We start from the raw sequence: 27742 nt of genomic DNA, 5'->3' as shown, positions 1-27742 counted from the left end.
CAGGGTGATGCCACTGCACTGAGTTCTTTTGCAGATATGGTATGCTAATTAGAGGGACAAAGTGGACGCACAGAAACCCCTCTCTCTCCCTCTCACTCTCTCCCCCCTTCCTCTCTATCCATCTCTCAATCTCGTGTCTTTGATGTTTGTTTGAAAATGCATTTTGATAGAAACACCGTAGGCCTACAAACTGAGATGTACTGTACTGTTAAAATGTTGACATGAAACTCTAAATGCCAAAACTACACAAATGTATTTGGTAAATATTATATATGTTTAACATCGTAACAGTTGTGGTTTTTAAATGTTGACAAGTTTGAATATCATATAAAGTCAAATGTGTTAAAGCTACCTAATCTGTCAAACTCCTTGAGTACATCTTGGTATATTCATGCATTAGGCCTACTGCATATTCTGTAATTCCATCCAAACATATTTTATCTTGCTAGGGTAGAGTGCAGCTTATTAGCCTTATTATGCAGCACAGTCACTGAACCCATTTTTACACTTAGGGCTCTAATTTATTATTTCCACAATTTCAATTTCAGCACAGTTGCAGGCTTTCAGCAACTGTATTGAATGGCTAACTAGGCCAACCTAGTTCAGATTGGTTCTGTAGTGTAAAGAGAGGTACTGTAGGAACAGAACATAAGAACACAAATGGTGGTTTACACACTGCAGGACTAAACTGACACTGAGCCATGCCAAGACAAGTCCAGACGAGGTGGCCTGGATATGTATCCACCATAATGGCTTGCACCCCGCTAGAAAGGTCAATGTGAAACAATATCCAGACCAGCACAGTACATCTGAGCATGACGAACAGTTGAGTTCGGAAGTTTACATACACCTTAGCCAAATACATTTAAACTCAGTTTTTCACAATTCCTGACATTTAATCATAGTAAAAATTCCCTGTCTTAGGTCAGATAGGATCACCACTTAATTTTAAAAATGTGAAATGTCAGAATAATAATAGAGAGAATGATTTATTTCAGCTTTAATTTCTTTCATCACATTCCCAGTGGGTCAGAAGTTTACATACACTCAATTAGTATTTGGTAGCATTGCCTTTAAATTGTTTAACTTGGGTCAAACGTTTCAGGTAGCCTTCCACAAGCTTCCCACCGTAAGTTGGGTGAATTTTGGCCCATTCCTCCTGACAGAGCTGGTGTAACTGAGTCAGGTTTGCAGGCCTCCTTGCTCGCACATGCCTTTTCAGTTCTGCCCACAAAGTTTCTATAGGATTGAGGTCAGAGCTTTGTGATGGCCACTCCAATACCTTGGCTTTGTTGTCCTTAAGCCATTTTGCCACTACTTTGGAAGTATGCTTGGGTCATTGTCCATTTGGAAGACCATTTGCGACCAAGCTTTAACTTCCTGAGGTCTTGAGATGTTGCTTCAATATATCCACATAATTTTCCTTCTTCGTGAAGCCATCTATTTTGTGAAATGCACCCGTCTCTCCTGCAGCAAAACACCCCCACAACATGATGCTGCCACCTGTGCTTCACGGTTGGGATGGTGTTCTTCGGCTTGCAAGCGTCCCCCTTTTTCCTCCAAACATAACGATGGTCATTATGGCCAAACAGTTCTATTTTTGTTTCATCAGACCAGAGGACATTTCTCCAAAAAGTACAATCCCCATGTACAATTGCTAAACGTAGTCTTGCTTTTTATGGCCGTTTTGGAGCAGTGGCTTCTTCCTTGCTGAGCGACCTTTCAGGTTGTCGATATAGGAGTTGTTTTACTGTGGATATAGATACTTTATAGCTGTTTCATCCAGCATCTTCACAAGGTCCTTTGCTATTGTTCTGGGATTGATTTGCACTTTTCGCACCAAAGTATGTTCATCTCTAGGAGACAGAACACGTCTCCTTCCTGAGTGGAATGACGGCTACATGGTCCCATGGTGTTTATACTGTACTTGCATACTATTGTTTGTACAGCTGAAAGTGGTACCTTCAGGCATTTGGAAATTGCTCCCAAGGATGAACCAGACTTGTGGTGGTCTACCATTTTTTCCTGAGGTCTTGGCTGATTTCTTTTGATTTTCCAATGATGTCAAGAAAAGAGGCACTGAGTTTGAAGGTAGGCCTTGAACGCTGTTGAACGCTGAAAGCTGAACGAAAGACCTCGGTTTATTGTTTTTATATACTTTTATTTTATTTTGGCTCCTGAGGCTCAGCTGCTCTTAGATTGCTGTGAGTTGCTGCTGTCTGTCCCGGGAAACCTCCAGATTCCGCAGAGGGGTAGAGACACGGAAGCCCAGCTAGCCTAGCTGGCTCAGCGGTCTCAAATGGAGGTCGCTATTGAATGTTTCCAGGCTGCAGGAGCTGTGTTTACTTTGCATTGTTCCGGGACAATATTGGTCCGCTGACTTTCAATGTAGTTACTGTCTGCTTGCGGAGAACTACAGGGGCGAATTGACTACTCTTATTAGCAAGCAAGTAGCAAACCTACAAAAGATACTGGGGAATCCATGCCTGCCTACTTTTTATTTTTCTTCCAACCCAGTAGCCGGACGCCGCTCTGGTCTGGTTGACGTGTCACCTCCGTGTCGGCTCTCCACAGCCAACTGGATGGTGCCCAGCAGGGTTTCATCCCAGAAGGGGTCTTCCCTTCCCTGGAGAATGGAGCTGTTCTCGACCCAACCAACAAGCCATGGAGATACGTCACTCGCCGTGGAAGTCGAAGACAGTGTCCTCTGGCAATGTGGGTCTTCTTGGAGATGTTGAGCTCTTCTTCATTGGGGGCTTCCCATTCAAGATCTTCGTCCTCTCCCTCTCTTGTAGCTTCCAGACTCTTGGACACTGTCCACGCATTTCAAGGCTGCGTTGAAACAATAACTTATCAATGACCCAAGACCAGTTCAGCTAATCCCTACCATTGTGAAAATGAGTTGTCATAATGCTGCATTAAATGTACATTATCCTAGGGGCATTGGAAAACACAACTTAATTTATGTCCCCCTAATTGCCCTGAATACCTGTATTAATCCTACAGCTATGGGATGCAGTAATCATGAGTCTATGAACCAGAGTTACACTGTTAGCACTGTTGATGATGTAAAGAATATTTGCTGGTCTGTGGTGTGTAATGAGGTGCAACCAGACGCTGCACTTGACACATTTATGAAATTGCTTATTCCAGTTACTAATAAGCACACACCCATTAAGAAAATTACAATACAAACTGTTACATCCCCTTGGATTGATAAGGAATTGAAAAATGGTATGGTTGAGAGGGATGAGGCAAAAAGTCTGGCAAATACATCTGGCAGCCCAAATGATTGGCAAACATATGACAAATGAAGAAGTCATGTGATTAAGCTAAATAACAATAAAAATAAACTATACTATGACACAAAGATAAATGATATAAAGAATGATAGTAAAAAGCTTCGGAGCACCTTAAATTACATTTCGGGGGAAAAAGCCAACCTGGCTCCATCCTTCATTGAATCAGATGGCTCATTTATCACAAAACCCACTGATATTGCAAACTACTTTAATTACTTTTTCAAGATAAACAAACTCAGCAACAAACGCTGACAAGTATCCAAGTATATCTGACCAAATAATGAAAGACAAGAATTGCACTTTTAAATTTCACAAAGTCAGTGTGGAAGAGGTGTATAAATGGTTGTTGTCTATCAACAATGACAAGCCACCGGGGTCTGACAATCTGGATGGAAAATTACTTAGGATAATAGCGGACGATATTGGCACTTCTTCAAATTAAGCCTACTAGAAAGTGTGTGTGGCCTCAGGCCTGGAGAGAAGTAAAAGTCATTACTCTACACAAGAATAGTAAATCCCCTTTCAATGTCTCAAATAGCCGACCAATCAGCCTGCTACCAACCCTTAGTAAACTTCTGGAAAAAATGGTGTTTGTGTCACGCCCTGATCTGTTTCACCTGTTCCTGTGATTGTCTCCACCCCCTCCAGGTGTCGCTTATTTTCGCCGGTGTATTTATCCCTGTGTTTCTTGTCTCTCTGTGCCAGTTTGTCATGTATGTTTAGTCAAGTCAACCAGCGTGTTTTTCTCATACGCCTTTTCTATTCTCTTTTTATAGTCCTCCCGGTTCTGACCCCTGCCTGACCCTGGAGTGCTTTCCTCCCTGCCTGATCATCCTGCCTGCCCTGACCTTGATTCTGCCTGCCCTTCGGTACCTATTGGAGTCTGATCTGGTTTTGACCTTTTTTTCTGTCCACGACCATTCTCTAGCATACCCCCTTGGATTAATAAACATTGTAAGACTCCAACCATCTGCCTCCTGTGTCTGCATCTGGGTTTTGCCTTGTGCCTTTGATTGTTTGACCAGATACAATGCTATTTCACAGTAAACAAATTGACAGCAGACTTTCAGCATGCATATAGGGAAGGACACTCAACAAGCACGGCACTTACACAAATGACTGATTTTTGGCTGAGAGAAATTGATAACATTATTGTGGGGGCTATCTTGTTAGACTACAGTGCAGCTTTTGACATTATCGATCATAGTCTGCTGCTGGAAAAACATGTGTTATGGATTTACACTAAATGCTATAATGTGGATAAAGAGTTACTTGTCTAACAGAACACAGAGGGTGTTCATTAATGGAAGCCTCTCAAACATAATCCAAGTAGAAGCAGGAATTCCCCAGGGTAGCTGTTTAGGCCACTTGCTTTTTTCAATCTTTACTAACAACATGCCCATGGCTTTGAGTAAGGCCAGTGTGTCTATGTATGTGTGTGATTCAACACTATACATGTCAGCTACTACAGCGACTGAAATGACTGCAACACTTAAAACGCTGCAGTTACCTTCGGAATGGGTAGCAAGGAATACGTTAGTCCAAAATATTTCGAAAAAAAAATGAAAAAATGAGCAGGTTGAGGTGACTAAACTGCTTGGAGTAACCCTGGATTGTAAACTGTCATGGTCAAAACATATTGATATAACAGTAGCTAAGATGGGGAGAAGTCTGTCCATAATAAAGCGCTGTTCTGCCTTCTTAACAACACTATCAACAAGGCAGGTCCTACAGGCCCTGGTTTTGTCGCACCTGGACCACTGTTCAGTCGTGTCATCAGGTGCCACAATGAGGGACTTGGGAAAATTGCATTTGGCTCAGAACAGGGCAGCATGGCTGGCCATTAAAAGTATGCAGAGAGCTAACATTAATGACATGCATGTCAATCTCTCATGGCTCAAAGTGGAAGAGAGATTGACCTCCTTCATTATTTGATTTAGTAAGAGGTGTTGATAAACTGAAGGTACCGAGCTGCCTGTTTAACATACTAGCACACAGCTCGGACACCCATGCATACCCCACAAGACATGCCATCAGAGGTTTCTTCACTGTCCCCAAGTCCAGAACAGACTATGGGAGGTGAAAAGTACTACATAGAGCCATGACTACATGGCACTCTATTCCACATCAGGTAATTGATACAAGCAGTAGAATCAGATTCAAAAAGCAGGTAAAAATACACCTTATGGAACCGCGGGACAGTGAAGAAACCTCTGGTGGCATGTCTTGTGGGGTATGCATGGGTGTCCGAGCTGTGTGCTAGTATGTTAAACAGGCAGCTCGGTACCTTCAGCTTATCAACATAGGCACAGACACATGCCCTGGCTGAGGGAAGGAGGTTATCGCCCAAGATTTTACAGTACATGGCCCCATCCATCGGTGAAGTTATCCTGTCCCCTTAGCAGAAAAACACCCCCAAAGCATAATGTTTCCACCTCCATGTTTGACAGTGGGGATGGTGTTCTTGGGGTCATAAGCAGCATTCCTCCTCCTCCAAACACGGCGAGTTGAGTTGATGCCAAAGAGCTCCATTTTAGTCTCATCTGACCACAACACCCAGTTGTCCTCTGAATCATTCAGATGTTCATTTGCAAACTTCAGACGGGGATGTATATGTGCTTTCTTGAGCAGGGGGACCTTGCGGGCGCTGCAGGATTTCAGTCGTTCACGGTGTAGTGTGTTACCAATTGTTTTCTTGGTGACTATGGTCCCAGCTGCCTTGAGATGATTGACAAGATCCTCCCGTGTAGTTCTGGGCTGATTCCTCACCGTTCTCATGATCATTGCAACGCCACGAGGTGAGATCTTGCATGGAGCCCCATGCTAAGGGAGATTGACAGTTATTTTGTGTTTCTTCCATTTGCGAATAATCGTACCAACTGTTGTCACCTTCTCACCAAGCTGCTTGGCGATGGTCTTGTAGCCCATTCCAGCCTTGTGTAAGTCTACAATCTTGTCCCTGGCATCCTTGGAGAGCTCTTTGGTCTTGGCCATGGTGGAGAGTTTGGAATCTGATTAATTGATTGCTTCTGTGGACAGGTGTCTTTTATACAGGTAACAAACTTAATTAATAATTGCAAAACATACCAATAACATGATACAGCCACTGCTATGAAAATATGGTGCCCATGCTACTCAGTAATGTGTTGTATTGGATTTGCCCCAAACATAACACTTTGTATTTAGGACTCGACGTGAATTGCTTTGCCACATTTTCTTCAGTTTAACTTAAGTGCAAGTTTTATTCTGTAAAGGCTTCTTTCTTTTCACTCTGTCATTTAGGTTAGTATTGTGGAATAACTACAATGTTGTTGATCCATCCTCCGTTTTCTCCTATCACAGCCATTAAACTCTAACTGTTTTAAAATCAGCATTGGCTTCATGGTGAAATACCTGAGCTGTTTCCTTCCTCGCATCTGAATTAGAAAGGATGCCTGAATCTTTGTAGTGACAGGGTCATACACCACCCAAAGCATAATTAATAACTTCACCATGCTCAACGGGATATTCAGTGTCTTTTTTTACCATCTACCAATAGGTGTCCTTCTTTGCGATGCATTGGAAAACCTCCCTTGTCTTTGTCGTAAGCTGTGTTTGAAATTCACTACTTGACTAAGGGACCTGACAGATAATTGTAAATGTGGGGTACAGAGATGGGGTAATCATTCAAAAATCATGTTAACCCTTATTGTATACATAGTGAGACCACTTATTATGTGTCTTGTTAAGCACATTTTTATTCCTTTAGGCTTGCCATAAAGAGGTTGAATAATTATTTACTCAAGATTTCAGCTTTACATTTAAAATCTGTGGCAAAATAACACATTATTTAATCCATTTTAAATTCAGGCTGTAACACAACAAAATGTGGACAATGTCAAAGGGTGTGAATACTTTCTGAATTACCTTTATATTAGACTTATAAAACTTAAGTTTTACTGGGGGGAAGTCGGATAATGTAATTGGATAATGTGCCTCGGTTTTTCGGATGACTGCCTTGCCTGGTTCACCAATTACTTTGCAGACAGAGTTCAGTGTGTCAAATCGGAGGGCATGCTGTCCGGTCCTCTGGCAGTCTCTATGGGGGTGCCACAGGGTTCAATTCTCGGGCCGACTCTTTTCTCTGTATATATCAATGATGTTGCTCTTGCTGCGGGCGATTCCCTGGTCCACCTCTACGCAGACGACACCATTCTATATACTTTCGGCCCGTCATTGGACACTGTGCTATCTAACCTCCAAACAAGCTTCAATGCCATACAACACTCCTTCCGTGGCCTCCAACTGCTCTTAAACGCTAGTAAAACCAAATGCATGCTTTTCAACCGATCGCTGCCTGCACCCGCATGCCCGACTAGCATCACCACCCTGGATGGTTCCGACCTTGAATATGTGGACATCTATAAGTACCTAGGTGTCTGGCTAGACTGCAAACTCTCCTTCCAGACTCATATCAAACATCTCCAATCGAAAATCAAATCAAGAGTCGGCTTTCTATTCCGCAACAAAGCCTCCTTCACTCACGCCGCCAAGCTTACCTTAGTAAAACTGACTATCCTACCGATCCTCGACTTCGGCGATGTCATCTACAAAATGGCTTCCAAAACTCTACTCAGCAAACTGGATGCAGTCTATCACAGTGCCATCCGTTTTGTCACTAAAGCACCTTATACCACCCACCACTGTGACTTGTATGCTCTAGTCGGCTGGCCCTCGTTACATATTCGTCGCCAGACCCACTGGCTCCAGGTCATCTACAAGTCCATGCTAGGTAAAGCTCCGCCTTATCTCAGTTCACTGGTCACGATGGCAACACCCATCCGTAGCACGCGCTCCAGCAGGTGTATCTCACTGATCATCCCTAAAGCCAACACCTCATTTGGCCGCCTTTCGTTCCAGTACTCTGCTGCCTGTGACTGGAACGAATTGCAAAAATCACTGAAGTTGGAGACTTTTATCTCCCTCACCAACTTCAAACATCAGCTATCTGAGCAGCTAACCGATCGCTGCAGCTGTACATAGTCTATTGGTAAATAGCCCACCCATTTTCACCTACCTCATCCCCATACTGTTTTTATTTATTTACTTTTCTGCTCTTTTGCACACCAATATCTCTACCTGTACATGACCATCTGATCATTTATCACTCCAGTGTTAATCTGCAAAATTGTAATTATTCGCTTACCTCCTCATGCCTTTTGCACACATTGTATATAGACTCCCCCCTTTGTTTTCTACTGTGTTATTGACTTGTTAATTGTTTATTCCATGTGTAACTCTGTGTTGTCTGCTCACACTGCTATGCTTTATCTTGGCCAGGTCGCAGTTGCAAATGAGAACTTGTTCTCAACTAGCCTACCTGGTTAAATAAAGGTGAAATAAAAAAATAAAAATAAAAATTATGTGCAAAAGCACAAAAACATTTTTTTCTTTTGTTGACAAACTCCAAGGTCCTGATAATACTAATCCCATGCGTTCCGACGTCCTTATGTTGTCTGAGAGAGTTTGAAAGGTTCTGCTCGCAGTTTGAGCAAGGAAACAAGAACGGATTTGAAAGCTTGGTGCTTAAAATAAAAGGCGCATATATTTCATATGAATAGCCTACATTCAACTCTCAGTGAATATTTTTGTTTATACAATTTGTGCCAATGGATTGAACTTGAACGTTGCCAAATGCGTCAGTTTACTTAAATGTGCAATCAAAAAGTATGTCTAACATGGATCGCTAAAATAATAATTATGATCACACTTCCTCAATTTAAATATTATTGGGACACCTATACATTTGGCAGCCAAGCACGCATTATCAGTGTAGCTCATTATAGTCCACACATGTTGAAAAACCTCCAGGCTTCCGTCATGAGTCAATTGAATGAAAAAGTTTAAAGAATTAGATTAATTTATCCTGTCTGAATCGTTCTCTGGAATAACCCACATGCTGGGGTAATAGTTACGAAATCAATTAGTAATACTACATCTGTCCCAATACGGTTGGCGCTTGAAGGTTAAGACTTATCTTTCAAGTCTGAAGTAAAAATATAACTATGAACTCAAGTGCAGAGAAAATATGGAAACGATGGCAAATTCAGGTTTTTCCAGCACAGCCTTTGTGTGGGTGTTGAACAGTGTCCTTGATAACCAACCATGGCCCAATTGTTTGGCCCAAGACATTAAATGTCTCATAAAACCAGATGCATTGTTTTTCCTAACCCATAATAAGACGTTGGTTATTCTACAATTAAGACAGAACTAAATGTTGTACATCAAAATAATGCAGTGCTGCCTGCATCGGAGTTCGAACACTGTAACATTATCAGTGTCTGACATACAATTGACTAGGTGTGCTATTGATCTTGTCGCAACAGGCAGCATAAATATCAGACCCACTGCAGTGCAGAAATGTTACTTTCTCCAAATACATCTTATACATTCAACTGTTTGTCAATTGTGGATTTTAAAATAATCAATTTCCTCCACATGGAACAACAAAATGAATGCCTATTGTATATTCCGTTTTAGCCATCTGAGAGGAAACTGAATGGAATGTAATTTATCCAGCATTTTTATAGAAACACAAAATAAATAGGCCTCTCATTATGAAACCACAAAGGCTCCAAAGTTCTCAGTTGTGGATTGGAAGGTCTGGCCAAATAATCCTTGCCAAATTAAAAATGTCTTGCCTTTTTTCCACTGCATCTGTTAACATTCAAGACAAAACATTGACAGAAATCCGACATGGGCGTAAAGGAAAAAAATGAAATTAAGAAAATGAGGGGGTCGTTTCAACAAGGGTAACAGTGAGAGGGGAACTGGCATTTTAAAAAGCAAACCCTCAATATTTGAACAAAATGAGCAAATGAGCTGTTTTTTCCATCCTTTCAACACTTGTTGGTTCTGGCAAAACACCAAAGTTCCAAGTTATCTTGCCAATTACTTTAATCAGTTCAAGACATGACCATCAATTGTGGAAGATTAAGTTGAGTTCTTACTGGCATTATTGAGGCTGTGTAAGATCACAGTGGGTGCTCCCGGACCTGCGAGAAATACAAAAAAAGTTAGACATACAAATGTATCCGATCTGTACATAGAGTTACAAAAATAGCACCTCCCAAGCAGGGTAGCACGGTCACAAATACAATACAGCAGCCTTTCCAATCCCCTAGCTGCTGTCACAACCACTGTCACAACTGTCACTTCCCCTTCTTTACCCATTACAGTCAGTGGTTAAAGGTCATTCAAACTGCCTCTAATAACCTGGGCTTGTCAAATTAAGTCAATTCTATTCAGCACCCATTGGAAGACACCCACACGGAGGTTAATAAGATCTAGCAGTCGCTGTTCGGCTGCCCAACCCTCCACAAATCACTCCTACAGCAATTATCAGACCTGTTTAGTCAGACTAGCCCCCCTATCTGAATAATGCTAGCTGAGGTAATGGTGATTTAACAGCCACACACACTGTTGCCATGAATGGTAAACATCTGAGACTTTTAAAGCCCAACACTGATCAATGAAGAGTAAGCTTTGTTTCATTTCCACCACTTAAGGCAAGTTTTATCACGCCTTACATAGGCTTTTTTTTTATTAAAAAAAGATAAGAGATCATTCACAACAATGCAGTGTTAAAACTCTTAAGGGGCATTGGCCAACAACAAAATCGCAAACTCAGTAAAAGAAAAGGGCTGCTAATTTGTCACACAGAGAAATAGTTTCTCATTTGCTTACCTGCTTGAAAATGGTAATAGCATCCGTTGCATTTGACGGAGGGAATTAACTAGCTTTAATATGCTTGATGAGGAGAGTGACAAGCTGCTTGGTTTCTACTGAATTTAGCTTTATCCTCAGATGACGTGCTAACTGCATTGTATTTATAGCTCACAAAGAGAAGGATGGTACATTTTTTCCATTAACTTATGGTACACAAGGACAAACTCTCGAGCATATGTTTTTTTACTTTTATTTAACTAGGCAAGTCAGTTAAAAACAAATTCTTATTTTCAATGACGGCCTAGGAACAGTGCGTTAACTGCCTGTTCAGGGGCAGAACGACAGATTGGTACCTTGTCAGCTCGGGGATTTAAACTTGCAACCTTTCGGTAACTAGTCCAACACTCTAACCACTAGGCTACCCTGGTTAAAGCAAACCTTAACAATAAACAACTGTGGCGGAAATGAACTGGTACGCATGGCACCATAACACCTAAAGCAATTATACACAATAGAGCGACTATTTTTATTTTATTTTATGCTTCTTATATGGAATTGTCTGATGGTCTCTCTCCACACTAAATGTTAAATAATGATAGATTGCCAAAGGCAAATCCCTGACATCTGTCAAATGGGTTGTGGCTCGAAGGGCCACTGACACAAAAATGGTTGACTACATTGGAAAAGACAACTTCATTTAAACTATAATTGAATCATACTTCCATCTCAAATGGATCTGAGATTATGTTTGTTTAATGGAGTTAATTTTCATATGTTATGTTTCTTTAAATCACAAAAATAAAAGATTTTTGGCCTTTATGAGAACCTTTAAAAAAAACACAATTTTGACAAATTCATACATAGGTAGCCTAGTGGTTAGAGCGTTGGGACAGTAACTGAAAGGTTGCTTGATTGAATACCCGAGCTGACAAGGTAAGCATCTGTCATTCTGCCCCTGAACAAGGCAGTTAACCCACTGTTCCCCGGTAGGCCGTCATTGTAAATAAGAATTTGTTCTTAACTGACTTGTCTAGATAAATAAAGGATAAATGAAATACCATAGAAATATGAAAACATTTGCTTAAAGACCTTTTGCTCCTAGCAGTTTGTTGGATGGAGTGTGCTAAATATGCTTGCTCACTATACTGTATACACCACCAGTCCAGAAATTGGACACACCTACTCATTCAAGGGTTTTTCATAATTTATTATATTTTCTACATTGTAGTATAATAGTGAAGACATCAAAACTATGAAATAACACATACGGAATAATGTAGTAACCCAAAAAAGTGTTCAACAAATTATTAAAATATTTTAGATTCTTCAAAGTAGCCATCCTTTTCCTTGATGACAGCTTTGTACACTCTTTCCATTCTCTCAACCAGCTTCATGAGGAATCCTTTTCCAACAGTCTTGAAGGAGTTTCCACATATCCAGGATATATCACAATCGGCTGTGATTGGGAGTCCCATAGGGCGGTGCACAATTGGACCAGACTTTGGCCTGTGTAGGCCGTCATTCAAAATAATAATTTGTTCTTAACTGACTTGCCTAGTTAAATAGAGGTTAAATAACTATGCTGAGCACTTGTTGGCTGCTTTTCCTTCACTCTGGGGTCCAACTCATCACAAACCATCTCATTTGGGTTGAGGTCGAGTAATTGTGGAGGCCAGGTCATCTGATGCAGCACTCAATCACTCCCCTTCTTGGTCAAAGAGCCCTTACACAGTCTGGAGGTGTGTTTTGGGTCATTGTCCTGTTGATAAACAAATGATAGTCCCACTAAGCGCAAACTAGATGGGTTGGTATTTCGCTGCAGAATACTGTGGTAGCCATGCTGATTAAGTGTGCCTTGAATAAAATCAAATAAATCACTGACAGTGTCACCAGCAAAGCACCCCCACACCATTACACCTCCTCCTCCATGCTTCATGGGGGGAATCACACATTTGGACTCATCAAACCAAAGTACAGATTTCCACCGGTCCATTGCTCGTGTTTCTTGGCCCAAGGAAGTCTCTTCTTCTTATTGGTGTACTTTAGTAGTGGTTTCTTTTCAGCAATTTGGCCACGAAGGCCTGATTCACTCAGTCTCCTCTGAACAGTTGATGTTGAGATGTGTCTGTTACTTGAACTCTGTGAAGTATTTATTTAGGCTGACATTTTTGAGGCTGGTAACTCTAACGAATTTATCCTCTGTGGCAGAGGCTGGTTGAGAGAATGCTAAGATTGTGCAAAGCTGTCATCAAGGCAAAGTGTGGCTACTTTGAAGAATCTCAAATATAAAATATATTTTGATTTGTTTTAACACTTTTTTGGTAAGATGTATCTCTGATCATGTATCTAAGTCTAAGCAGATGATGCATTGGTTGGGTTTAGCAAATGGCCCAGCTGGCATACCTTCACAGTCTATAATAAATGGTTAGTTGATGTTGGTTACTAATATCTTTGATGCTCTGGTTCTCTAAGCTCTACCAATATTTATCTGTCTTAAACAAAGAAAGACGAGTGGTGCTATAATTTAGTTGAATATTAGCCTTCAAAATGATCCACTGCTTGTTTTAGCATTTAGCTTAGCTGACTAACTGTAAAATGACATGTATGGATTAGCCTGCTTGTGCTATATTGGAACTATGGAGCATTGCTATGCAATAGACTATCTGTGTTAGCATTTAGTTTTTCGTTGCATTGGCCTGCTAGTGCTATCTTGGTGCTAGCTGTCTGTGTTAGCATCTAGCTTGGCTACTAGCTTACCTTTACAGTGGAGGAGGATGTGCTGATTACTGGGGTTTATCTCAGCATTGAAGAACAGACAGTGGGCCTTATTTAGCTCACACGTCAGACAGTGTCGAGGGAACAACCCCACAGTCTTCACACTGAAAGGAAGGGGAAGAGGGAAGATTAGGAGACCGTTTTAACTTCCACTGCAAATCCTAAAGAGCAGGCCTATTGAGTATCTAGCACGAGTGGTGTTTGCAGTTTGCACATGATATTTACACTCCACAGAAATGAAGAGATGAGCAATGTTGAGGTTGTGAGTTAATTAGTTCACCTGAAAGCATTTGAAATGTTATTAAGCCGATTCGACCTCATCATAATACCAGCTGGATTTGGATATGGTTGGTTGAAAAATGTAATTATTACTTCTCTAGACTTCAGATTCTTTAAAAGAATAAGGTAACTGTAAATGAGGGATACAAATTATATTGAAAGCAGGTGCTTCCACATAGGTCTGGTTCCTGAGTTTAATAAGCAAATATCGTCCCATCATGCTTAGGTTCATTATTTTAGATACCATTTCTATGCCCCAATAGGATGGCAATGCCCCCATCCACAGGGCAAGAGTGGTCACAGAATGGTTTGATGAACATGAAAATGATGCAAACCATATGCCATAGCCATTTCTGTCACCAGATCTCAACCCAATTGAACACTTCTGGGAGATTCTGGAGCTGCGCCTGAGACAGCGATTTCTACCATCATCAACAAAACACCAAATTATGGAATTCCTCATGAAAGAATGGTATCTCAACGTTCCAATAGAATTCCAGACACACAATCTTTGCAAGGTGCATTGAAGCTGTTCTGGCTCGTGGTGACCCAATGCCCTATTAAGACAATTCATGCTGGTGTTTTCATTACTTTGGCAGTTACCTGTATTATTTGATGTACACAATCTTACATCAAGAGCGTCTCTATATTTCTGTCTGCACAAAACGTAAGCTGTTTACCGTTGTTATGACATGTTCTTCGCAAGAGGGAAATGATAGGCGATAAGACGGACTGTAAAGCAAAGGGGAGCTGTCAAAAACAAGATTCATGACAGGTTGCTAAATGTGTCACCTGAAAAGCTGTCTTCTCCGTGGTGAGCCTTCAGTGCTGAGGAAATAACTGTATGCAGGAAACAAACAAGTTAATTGGGTTTCAAAGAAAATCGGTGGCCTTTGTTAACACGGTTATGCCACAAATACTGTACATGCTCAAGCAGCATTTGTCCTTGTACTTCATAAGCCATGTACATGACATTCAGTCTTGAGGCATTAGGCATGGTGTTTATTGGTGTCAAGTTGAGAATAATAAAATCTGCCTATTTAGCAAAAATATCATGCTAATCCAGTTACTACACAGTTTAACACTCAATGTTATGTGTTTTACGACAAGTAAATTCTTAAACCTCCTTTTCCCACCATGGACTATGGTGTGTTGTCTGTGATTGGTAGTTACATTGGTCTGAGAATTAGATTCAGAATGTACCTGACACCTTACAAGAGTCATGACACAAAGCCCCTCATAACATACAATCAAGTTCATTGTGGTAACAATTACATTTTCTGTTTGTGCTGTCGCCAACTCCTCTACAACATTCATTCATCATTCCATACATGCACATAAACTCAGCAGCAACGAAAAGTCCCTTTTTCAGGACCCTGTCTTTCAAAGATAATTCCTAAGGGTTTAAACACTGTTTTCCATGCTTGTTCAATGAACCATAAACAACTAATGAACATGCACCTGTGCAACGGTCGTTAAGACACTAACAGCTTACAGACGGTAGGCAATTAAGGTCACAGTTATGAAAATGTAGGACACTACTGACTCTGAAAAACACAAAACAAACACCAAAAGAAAGATGCCCAGGGTCCCTGCTCATCTGTGTGAACGTGCCTTAGGCATGCTGCAAGGAGGCATGAGGACTGCAGATGTGGCCAGGGCAATAAATTGCAATGTCCGTACTGTGAGACGCCTAAGACAGCGCTACAGGGAGACAGGGCGGATAGCTGATCGTCCTCACAGAGGCAGACCACGTGTAACAACACCTGCACAGGATCAGTACATCCGAACATCACACCTGCGGGACAGGTACAGGATGGCAACAACAACTGCCCGAGTTACACCAGGAACGCACAATCCCTCCATCAGTGCTCAGACTGTCCGCAATAGACCGAGAGAGGCTGGACTGAGGGTTTGTAGGCCTGTTGTAAGGCAGGTCCTCACCAGACATCACCGGCAACAACGTCACCTACGGGCACAAACCCACCATCGCTGGACCAGACAGGACTGGCAAGAAGTGCTCTTCACTGACGAGTCGCGGTTTTGTCTCACCAGGGGTGATAGTCGGATTCGCGTGTATCTTCGAAGGAATGGGCGTTACACTGAGGCCTGTACTCTGGAGCGGGATCAATTTGGATGTGGAGGGTCCGTCATGTTCTCAGGCAGTGTGTCACAGCATCATCGGACTGAGCTTGTTGTCATTGCAGCCAATCTCAACACTGTGCGTTACAGGGAAGACATCCTCCTCCCTCATGTGGTGCTCATCCTGACTTGACCCTCCAGCATGACAATGCCACCAGCCATACTGCTCGTTCTGTGCATGATTTCCTGCAAGACAGGAATGTCAGTGTTCTGCCATGGCCAGCGAAGAGCCCGATCTCAATCCCATTAAGCACGTCTGGGACATGTTGAATCGGAGGGTGAGGTCTAGGGCCATTCCCCCCAGAAATGTCCAGTAACATGCAGGTGCCTTGGGGGAAGAGAGGGGTAACATCTCACAGCAAGAACTGGCAAATCTTTTGCAGTCCATGAGGAGGAGATGCACTGCAGTACTTAACACAGCTGGTGGCCACACCAGATACTGACTGTTACTTTTGATTTTGACCCCCCTTTGTTCAGGGACACATTATTCCATTTCTGTGAGTCACATACAGTGCCTTGCGAAAGTATTCGGCCCCCTTGAACTTTGCGACCTTTTGCCACATTTCAGGCTTCAAACATAAAGATATAAAACTGTATTTTTTTGTAAAGAATCAACCACAAGTGGGACACAATCATGAAGTGGAATGACATTTATTGGATATTACAAACTTTTTTAACAAATCAAAAACTGAAAAATTGGGCGTGCAAAATTATTCAGCCCCCTTAAGTTAACACTTTGTAGCGCCACCTTTTGCTGCGATTACAGCTGTAAGTCGCTTGGGGTATGTCTCTATCAGTTTTGCACATCGAGAGACTGAAATTTTTTCCCATTCCTCCTTGCAAAACAGCTCGAGCTCAGTGAGGTTGGATGGAGAGCATTTGTGAACAGCAGTTTTCAGTTCTTTCCACAGATTCTCGATTGGATTCAGGTCTGGACTTTGACTTGGCCATTCTAACACCTGGATATGTTTATTTTTGAACCATTCCATTGTAGATTTTGCTTTATGTTTTGGATCATTGTCTTGTTGGAAGACAAATTTCCGTCCCAGTCTCAGGTCTTTTGCAGACTCCATCAGGTTTTCTTCCAGAATGGTCCTGTATTTGGCTCCATCCATCTTCCCATCAATTTTAACCATCTTCCCTGTCCCTGCTGAAGAAAAGCAGGCCCAAACCATGATGCTGCCACCACCATGTTTGACAGTGGGGATGGTGTGTTCAGGGTGATGAGCTGTGTTGCTTTTACGCCAAACATAACGTTTTGCATTGTTGCCAAAAAGTTCAATTTTGGTTTCATCTGACCAGAGCACCTTCTTCCACATGTTTGGTGTGTCTCCCAGGTGGCTTGTGGCAAAATTTAAACGACACTTTTTATGGATATCTTTAAGAAATGGCTTTCTTCTTGCCACTCTTCCATAAAGGCCAGATTTGTGCAATATACGACTGATTGTTGTCCTATGGACAGAGTCTCCCACCTCAGCTGTAGATCTCTGCAGTTCATCCAGAGTGATCATGGGCCTCTTGGCTGCATCTCTGATCAGTCTTCTCCTTGTATGAGCTGAAAGTTTAGAGGGATGGCCAGGTCTTGGTAGATTTGCAGTGGTCTGATACTCCTTCCATTTCAATATTATCGCTTGCACAGTGCTCCTTGGGATGTTTAAAGCTTGGGAAATCTTTTTGTATCCAAATCCGGCTTTAAACTTCTTCACAACAGTATCTCGGACCTGCCTGGTGTGTTCCTTGTTCTTCATGATGCTCTCTGCGCTTTTAACGGACCTCTGAGACTATCACAGTGCAGGTGCATTTATACGGAGACTTGATTACACACAGGTGGATTGTAATTTATCATCATTAGTCATTTAGGTCAACATTGGATCATTCAGAGATCCTCACTGAACTTCTGGAGAGAGTTTTGCTGCACTGAAAGTAAAGGGGCTGAATAATTTTGCACGCCCAATTTTTCAGTTTTTGATTTGTTAAAAAAGTTTGAAATATCCAATAAATGTCGTTCCACTTCATGATTGTGTCCCACTTGTTGTTGATTCTTCACAAAAAAATACAGTTTTCTATCTTTATGTTTGAAGCCTGAAATGTGGCAAAAGGTCGCAAAGTTCAAGGGGGCCGAATACTTTCGCAAGGCACTGTATATGTGTAACTTGTTCAGTTTATGTCTCAGTTGTTGAATCTTTTTAGGATCATACAAATATTTACACATGTTAAGTTTGCTAAAAAAATAAACGCAGTTGACAGTGAGGAAGTTTATTTTTTTTGCTGAGTTTTTATGATCTGTCGACCAGACTAGATGCTGCCTATGTATGAGATGCCTTTGTGTCAAGAGTTAATGTAAGATTAATGCAATTTAAGGTTAAATATCCGGCGTTATCACATATGGGATTCATATCAACATGAGTCCGTTTCCAGATGCCCAACTATCTATCACCTAGCCATACAACACTGTTATATGTGTATACACTGCTTGATCAACTAAAGGTTTTCAACTAAAGCTGCGTGACTTAGAGGTAATTTGTTGTTTAGTACGGTACCCTGCGTCACTGCTTCAATGCACCAGACCAGCGCAAGGGGGAGTTAGAGCACAGACTATGCTTTTGGCGCCCCAGGCACTAATGTGTCTCTCGCTGACAACGAATGGGCGACATAAACATAATAGAAACTCATAATTGTGCACGACTTCAACATTACATTTCAATGAACTGAATGATGAGGTTGAAGAAGGTGATTGAATTTAGAACAATAGTTTAAGAATTGCTATTCCTCTGTCCTGCACACCTTGAAAAATACACTTATTTTTTTGTTTCTACTCGTCAGTAATAATTACTAGAACTGTTGTTACACTAAGTTTTTTATTCTAAAAGAAATGAAAATGTTCTATTATATTCCATGATATTCTTAAGATATACAGTTGAAGTCAGAAGTTTACATACACTTAGGTTTGAGTTATTAAAACTCGTTTTTCAACCACTCCACAAATTTCTTGTTATCAAACTAATCAAACTAAGTTTTGGCAAGTCAGTTAGGACATCTACTTTATGCAGGACACAAGTAATTTTTCCAACAATTGTTTACAGGCAGATTATTTCACATACAATTCAATGTATCACAATTTTAGTGGGTCAGAAGTTCACTTACACTAAGTTGACTGTGCCTTTAAAGAGCTTGGAAAATTCCAGAAAATGATGTCATGGCTTTAGAAGCTTCGGATAGGTTAATTGACATAATTTGAGTCAATTGGAGGTGTACCTGTGGATGTATTTCAAGACCCACCTTCAAACTCAGTGCCTCTTTGCTTGACATCATGGGAAAATCAAAAGAAATCAGCCAAGGCCTCAGAAAAATAAATGTAGACCTCCACAAGTCTGGTTCATCCTTGGGAGCAATTTAAAAAATGCCTGAACGTACCACGTTCATCTTTACAAACAATAGTATGCAAGTATAAACACTATGGGACCACGAGTCCTATATTTACATAACCTGAAAGGTCGCTCAGCAAGGAAGAAGCCACTGCTCCAAAACGGCCATAAAAAAGTCAGACTAACGGTTTGCAACTGCACATGGGGACAAAGATCATACTTTTTGGAGAAATGTCCTCTGGTCTGATGAAACAAAAATAGAACAGTTTGGCCATAATGACCATCGTTATGTTTGAAGGAAAAAGGGGGATGCTTGCAAGCCGAAGAACACCATCCCAACCGTGAAGCTCCGGGGTGGCAGCATCATGTTGTGGGGGTGCTTTGCTGCAGGAGAGACTGGTGCACTTCACAAAATAGGTGGCATCTTGAAGAATGAAAGTGATGTGGATATAATGAAGCAACATCTCAAGACATCAGTCAAGAAGTTAAAGCTTGGTTGCAAATGGGTCTTCCAAATGGACAATGACCCCAAGCATACTTCCAAAGTTGTGGCAAAATGGCTTAAGGACAACAAAGTCATGGTATTGGAGTGGCCATCACAAAGCCCTGACCTTAATCCTACAGAAAATGTGTGGGCAGACCTGAAAAAGTGTGTGCGAGCAAGGTGGCCTACAAACCTGACTCAGTTACACCAGCTCTGTCAGGAGGAGTAGGCCAAAATTCACCCAACTTATTGTGGGAAGCTTGTGGAAGGCTACCCGAAACGTTTGACCCAAGTTAAAACATTTAAAGTCAATGCTAACAAATACTAATTGAGTGTATGTAAACTTCTGCCCCCCTGGAATGTGATGAAATAATTAAAAGCTTAAATAAATAATTCTCTCTATTATTATTCTGACATTTCACATTCTTAAAATAAAGTGGTGATCCTAACTGACCTAAAACAGCCAATTTTACTTGCATTAAATGTCAGGAATTGTGAAAAACTGTATGCATGTAAACTTCCGACTTCAACTGTATGTGTTGACTGAATATAAGCAAGTGATGTCTGTTAAATAATCAAGTTGATGGCGCAGTCATATAGCCTCAGCACCTACATAAAGCTGAGTGACTCATTCATTCATGGCTTTGGATCAAAATAAGTAAGTACCAACCTTCTTTCTGATAGACTTAAATAAATAAATGTTTTGGATATCCTGACCTGGACATCATGTTTTATAATAGCCCATTATGGGTTGTTATCAGGACAATAGACAATTGCCAACACCTCTGTACCTTGATACTTTGTGTAAGGCATTTGATCAGCATTAGAAACATTGCAGATGGGGCCTCCCGAGTGGCACAGTGGTCTAAGACACTGCATCACAGTGCAAACGGCGATGCTACAGATGCTGGTTCCATACCCGTGCCGGCCGCAACTGGGAGACCCATTAGGCGACGGTGGGCTTTTTGTTTCTCACCCTCTAAAAACAGAAATAAATCTTTCTGAATAACAAACTGGCTTTATTTACACATTAGTGAGAATGTCTCACTCCATGTTCAAGAATGGCTCTCGCTCACTTTAGGTTATTTGAAAATGAAATCATCTCCAAAATATCGTAATTTTTTTTAAACAAAGCGATTATTATTAATATCAACATTTCTGTTTGGGTGTTGGTTAGACTACAATTAGGATGTGAAAATGTTATGCTCTTAGTACTGTAGCCTACTCCCAACCGTAACGTTGTACAGCGCCATATTTTCCGGTCCAAACTAATGTAAACCTTGAGGGTTTCGTTTTTCTTGGAATAGAAACACCATAATATTAATCAAATTAATTCATCTACATTTCTTAAAATCAATCCCATATACTATGTTCTTACAAAAAAGTTTTTAAATTCACTCATACAGCCAATATTGAAGGCTATCAAATGCTTCTCAAAGATGCCCTCTGGTGGTCAAACTAGCACTAACTAGCATTAATGGTAATAATGGCTGACAATTAAATAATGTTTCATAGAATTCTTCTGCAGCCCGCAAGGTGTGCTGCAGTATGACGCAACTTTTAAAGGAAGAACCACTGTATGCACAATACCTGAATCCTCATTATTCATATATTATGCACAGCCCAGAAGAGACACTCACATGTTGTCGTTGCTCTCATCATAGGCCAGGATCTTAGTTACTTCCCAGTTCCCTGACGTAAGATGGCGGACTTCATTTTGATCTGCTCTGAACTGGAGGAAGGAAGGGGAACAGGCACAGGAAATAAACAATTAGAAGAGTCTTACATAGTACATATATATAAAAACGACTTATTCATCATCATCAGCATGACCCCCACTTCTTGTTCTGTAACCACAGAGACATTACCCTCACCACGGTGGAAACTATAGCAACGGAACACTTTGAGTGGTAACCACGGTGACATGAGTGACCCCCATCGGTTCAGTGGGGGCGACTTAACCATGGCGACTTGATCCTATACCTGTGTGGTGAACATGGCGATGTGATGGAACTCTCCGCGCCCGCCTTGCTTGACGGGCACTGTCAGGAAGAATCTGCTGCCATCCCTGGAGAACACTGGTTCCTGGTTCTGTAGAAACAAACATAGCAAACATTTTACTTTTGAGTGTTATGACCATTATATGGACCACAGAGATTGTGTATAATAGACTAGTAATATTCATGTCTTGGCATTTTAGGCCAATCAGTAACAATGTGCACAATAAAGATCTATTGAATTAAATGGAATGGAACTTTGATTTGATGTGTTTGACCATGACTGACTTTACAGGAGTTAAGATGTTTTACCTGCTTGGAAAGCCAGAGCTCTGAGGTCTCCTCATGCCTCTGAAATAGAAAGACCAAAATGTTAATAGTATGTCCCGTTTTAACCAATTAACCATTCCACAAGACAGCCCAAACCCCTTCAAAATCATCCAATTCCCTTTCTTCCCCAATACATTAAAATGTCGGAATATGTGCTCTTTCATTTAAACCCATTGCAGACAAGGACAAAAGCCCTGGCAGAGAAGATGAGTCCGGGCCCAGGGAAAGCAGCTTCTTGGCTGGAGAGCCTGTTCTGTTGTGCTCTAGCCATCTGTGGGGCCTGACCCTGGAACAGTCAAACTGAACAGTTTCCCACAGACTGCCACGCTTTCCCCACAGGGGACTGCTGCTCTGCCCTGTTCCAGACAAAGCTTATAATAACACTCTGCAATCAAAACAAATTGTGGGAAGGATAAATCTTTACTTTAGTGTTCATGAAAACAGTTCTATGAGATGATAAAAGCTTCCCAGAAAAAAATTATAGAATAATTCATGTGATTTATAGTGTGTTTATCTGATAAATGCCACGAGATAATCTTCTTCTTCAAAATGGTGGATAAACAGAACGTGCATACACCCCTTTACAAGCACCCTTTAGCATGCATAGTAAAAAGCACACCAAACAACACAACAGGTGCTAAGCCCATACTGTAAACTATTGATATAGAACTCGTACAGTACTTTCAGATGAGGCATTCGAGTCAACACTCTCTTTCCCTTTGGTACAGTAGCATAGCAATAACAGTCAGTGCATTGTCTGCTCTCTCCTCCCACTGCCAATATAACATAATGACCCACCACTGGGAGTGTAACAAACCCCCCCCCCCCCACACACTCCATACACAGAATGCCATTATTCTCACCTTAACACAGGCCCCTGTGGTGGTGTCACACACGGTCAGGATTGACACATTCTGGGCACGGCTCATCCACCTGACCGTTGTCTTGGTTTTACTGATCCACTTGACCATGGCTACATAGTGCTCCCTACGAGAGAGTACAACCAGTTATTATTGATTGAAAATAACCTTGTCTCTCCAAAAAGAAATCTTTCCAAGATTTGTCTTCATTATTGTTTTCATGATCATTATGTATCACACCTTATTTTGAGGCTGTCTGGTGGTGTGAGCTCCTGAGTATGGGTCGGCCCGTACAAATTCACCACGTATAACTTCACTGTGGGGTTTGGTTGGCCCGCCTGAAAACAGAGTACGTTTTTTAGATACTGTAGCACCACTACATATGATAAATCAAAGATGAATCATAAAGAAAAATACCACACATTACAATCACTATATCAACTAAGCTAAACATTGTATAATTACATTGTAATTATGTAGAGCAATATTATACAGTGTATGTACCTACATAATAACCCACCTCCAAAACATCCCCAACAATGGATGATAATGATAAACAAGAATTATTTAACACATGCCCTGACAATATATGAATAATAGCTACAGTATGTCATTACACAATACAAACCAATTTCATCGAATGGTGATACAAATATTGGTAACGCTTTCCATAAAGTTGCCCCTATTACTTTTTAACTACACCGTAAAAACTGTAGTAATAGGTGTTACTATGTAATTACATGGTAAGAAGGTTGTAGCGCTAGCAGTTATTGCACAATTTGAAATGTGTATTTACATATCCACTTGCTGACGGTTACTCCGCATGAGTTTACTGATGTTACACATTTTCTTGTTCCACAATGCAACAAATGTTTTGTAATTACAAGTCTGAAAGTTACCTGTGAATTACCATGTTAATAACGCAAACCAAAATCTGACCTTGTTACAAGGTGCCACTGCCATCGAATACACATGCAATACCAGGGTTGATAGATAGGCTAGGGTCTGTTTGCAACAATTGTCATTAACTACCGGTCAGTTTCAATTAGTTTATTTCTATGTTATGACCTGGCTCAAAGGCTATCCCCAATCAAATGTAATGTAATAACAATGTGTTCAAGCAACTTCATGTAAAGTGAAACCCAGTAGGGTATAACCTTTATTACCATGTAGTTAGAATATAACTTTTGCAGACAGAAAATAGAGGAGACTGGAGAACATTAGGCATAACCCTTTTAGTTACATTCTACTTAAAATGTATAAACCATTAACAGCTGTAATTACAATGTTGTTACAGGAGATATACATGTATTTACAATGTACTTACCCAGGAGTAAGCATCATGTAAAGTGAAGTGAATTTTCTTATGACTTTGTATCAATGTAAATGGATGATTGTACTTACAATGTTCAATGGATTTGCCAAAGATTCATATTCAAACCTTTCAAATTCAATTATCCATTTCAGACTCAAAGCAATAACTATTTTAGTTAGTAAAAATAAGTAAGACAAGGTGGTAAAGCTAGTGAGCTAGCATTTCCCCCTTATTCATTAATGTAGCTAGCGAGCAGCTAGCTAAGCACAGGCACAGTGTCAACGCACGTTACAAAATCTTCATAAAATGTATGAAACATTTAGTTAACCAACAATGCAGAATTTTTTTTTAAGTAAGTAAGAAAATATTAGTGAAAAAAATAAAGAAAAAATCAAATAACCTGAAGTAAGAAAAAGGTAACACAAGAAAATAACAAGAAGATAACAATAACAAGGTATATACAGGGGGTACCTGTACCGAGTCAATGTGCGGGGGTACAGGTTAGTCGAAGTAATTGAGGTAATATGTACATGTTGGGGAGTAACGGATTACATCCAATATGTTACATGTAAGGGTTACAAATAAACTGTAATTGGTTACGTTACCAGCAAAAATATTGTAATCAGATTACAGATACTTTTGAAAAACTAAGATGATTATTTCTAGGATTACTTTGAAATTTAGGAAGGATGTTTGTGAAAAATAATCTTTGACACTTTGTTTTCTCAATGACAATCAAATCAGCATTGAAAAAAGGCACAAGTTTAAGTTTGTTCCAGCTGAGTGAGTCTGACCACAAGTCAGAGACCACCATGATGACACACCAAATGGGTTTGATAGATCGCGGGAAAAGAGCTACAGTCCAAGCTAGGTCTTCCAATGGTGCGACTGCTGTCGGCATCCAAAGATGATCCAATTTAAATAAACGCTTGGAGGTAAGGATGACAACAGTGGTGTTGTCTACGGCGATACTGTTATCACTTATTATTGATATCTACATAGGACATTGATGTGAATCACACTGCTGCTCTCTCATTTAGCTATTTGCGCTTTACGGATTGTGGGTGTTGTGGATGGCTGTTCACAAATCTAAATGTGTATTTGAACCAAAGAATGGTTGAATTCAAGAAATTTAAGCTGCCTATCAATCATTGTTTTGAAACCAGTGGACAGCCAGTGCAAAATGCGCTCTTACCACAGCTGCATAGTGAGGATCCCAGCCTATGGAATAAAAGTGGGGCTTTTATTGCTCAATCTAATTCATGCTGATAAAAAAATTATAATAATAGGCCTAAATGGACACATGCTCTAACTTGCACACTTTTGATAGACTAAAGGGACAATCTGTAGTTGCTACAACCATTTTTGGACTTAATGTTGATATCATGTATAGTCAGTCCTTGCATCTATAGCTCTGTCTATTAATCTGAGAGTGGTTACATTTCTCCAGGCCCATCCCTTAGATTTTTACCAAAACAGAAGCTGGGCAGCCGTTCTGTTATTGTTTCTTTGGGGGTTTGCCCTTTAAACAGCTGCATATTATCAAGATATCTGTAACGCTCGTCCTCTTCTTCTGACGAGGAGTACGAGAGTTCTGACCAATTTGCAGCGTGGTAAGTGTCCATTTGTAACGGTTTTCTAGTGGTGATGAAGGAGAGTCGGACCAAACTGCAGCGTGTCGATTGCGATCCATGTTTAATACAACAAAGAAAACACGAACACTACACAAAACAATAAACGAAACCGAAACAGCCTATCTGGTGCAAACTAACAGAGAGTACACATAGGACACTAAGGACAATCACCCACGACAAACTCAAAGAATATGGCTGCCTAAATATGGTTCCCAATCAGAGACAACGATAAGCACCTGCCTCTGATTGAGAACCACTCCAGACAGCCATAGACCTTGCTAGACAACCCACTAAGCTACAATCCCAATACCACCACCAAAACCCCAAGACAAACACACCACAATTACAAAAACCCCATGCCACACCCTGGCCTGACCAAATACATAAAGATAAACACAAAATACTTTGACCAGGGCGTGACACCATTGTAAAACTGAACACTACAAAATACAAAATAACAAAGTGAAACCAACAAAACAGTCCCGTATGGCACAAACACTAACACGGAAAATAATCACCCACAACTCAAAAGTGAAACCAGGCTACCTAATTATGGTTCTCAATCAGGGACAACTGATTGAGAACCATACCAGGCCAAACACAGAAATCCCAAATCATAGAAAAAGGAACATAGACAACCCACCTAACTCACACCCTGACCATACTAAACAAAGACATAACAACAGAACTAAGGTCAGAAGGTGACAATATCAAATTGTCACCAACAAAAAGGTAAACAACAGGCCTATAGCAAATGCAGAATATGGCATTCATTCAGCGCTTTTTAGTAGTGCTCAAAGCATGCCATTCCATGAGCGCAGCATTTATTTTTCGAATCAATGAGCTCAATCAGTTCTCCATGACAACAAAATCATAAATAACCGAGTAAGGCTGGCTAATAAATCCTTAGTTTTGAAGTTATGCTCAGGTAAAACAATTTGGCTAATCTATACTGCCACATTTCCAAGTCCTATTCTTGAAGATCAAGGGAATAACTGGAATTCTGAAAGACTTTGGTTTATAATGTAACGATACAATTCAATTAGTAGAAAGCGATGGGTTAGAAGAGAACATAACCTACCCATAAAGTAAAAAATGTACATCCATATATGGCCAGGTATGTAAACTTTAACATTGATTTATCATTCAATAGATGTCGTTCAATTGGTAACATACATTTTTGTCTTCTTCTAATGCCTCTTAATTGGAAAGTAATCTAAAAGTAACAGAATGTAATCAGATTACGTTACTGAGTTCAGGTAATCCAAAAGTTACGTTACTGATTACAATTTTGGACAGGTAACTGATCATTGTAATGGATTATAAAGTAACCCAGCCCTGCATGTTGGTAGAGGTAAAGTGACTATGCATAGATAGTAAACAGCGAGTAGCAGCAGTGTAAAAAAGGGGGTCAATGCATACAGTCCGGGTAGACATTTAATTAACAGTTTAGCAGTCTAATGGCATGAGGGTAGAAGCTGTTAACTTAGGGATAAGGTCAATTTTTCTCCATTTCCACCTGAGTGACGTGCCCAAAGCAAACTGCCTGTAG

The 27742-nt window shown here is 40.7% G+C and overlaps 1 protein-coding gene across 1 annotated transcript in view; it reads right to left on the bottom strand.

Annotated features, from left to right (window-relative positions):
- LOC112235076 (inactive dipeptidyl peptidase 10) overlaps window positions 1-27742 on the bottom strand; it is a 188470-nt gene that overhangs the window by 28281 nt on the left and 132447 nt on the right. The window contains exons 10-17 of the mRNA XM_024403474.2: window positions 23482-23579; window positions 23245-23368; window positions 22364-22402; window positions 22038-22145; window positions 21695-21786; window positions 14856-14903; window positions 13767-13888; window positions 10292-10336 (exon numbers count right to left, since the gene is read on the bottom strand). Coding sequence (XP_024259242.1) covers window positions 10292-10336; window positions 13767-13888; window positions 14856-14903; window positions 21695-21786; window positions 22038-22145; window positions 22364-22402; window positions 23245-23368; window positions 23482-23579 — 676 coding nt within the window. The remainder of the gene's footprint in view (window positions 1-10291; window positions 10337-13766; window positions 13889-14855; window positions 14904-21694; window positions 21787-22037; window positions 22146-22363; window positions 22403-23244; window positions 23369-23481; window positions 23580-27742) is intronic.

Source organism: Oncorhynchus tshawytscha, linkage group LG03 (assembly GCF_018296145.1).
Source record: "Oncorhynchus tshawytscha isolate Ot180627B linkage group LG03, Otsh_v2.0, whole genome shotgun sequence".
NCBI classification, from domain to species: Eukaryota; Metazoa; Chordata; class Actinopteri; order Salmoniformes; family Salmonidae; genus Oncorhynchus; species Oncorhynchus tshawytscha.
Note: the sequence above shows the minus strand (reverse complement) of the source record. Positions and strands in the feature narration are given on the sequence as shown.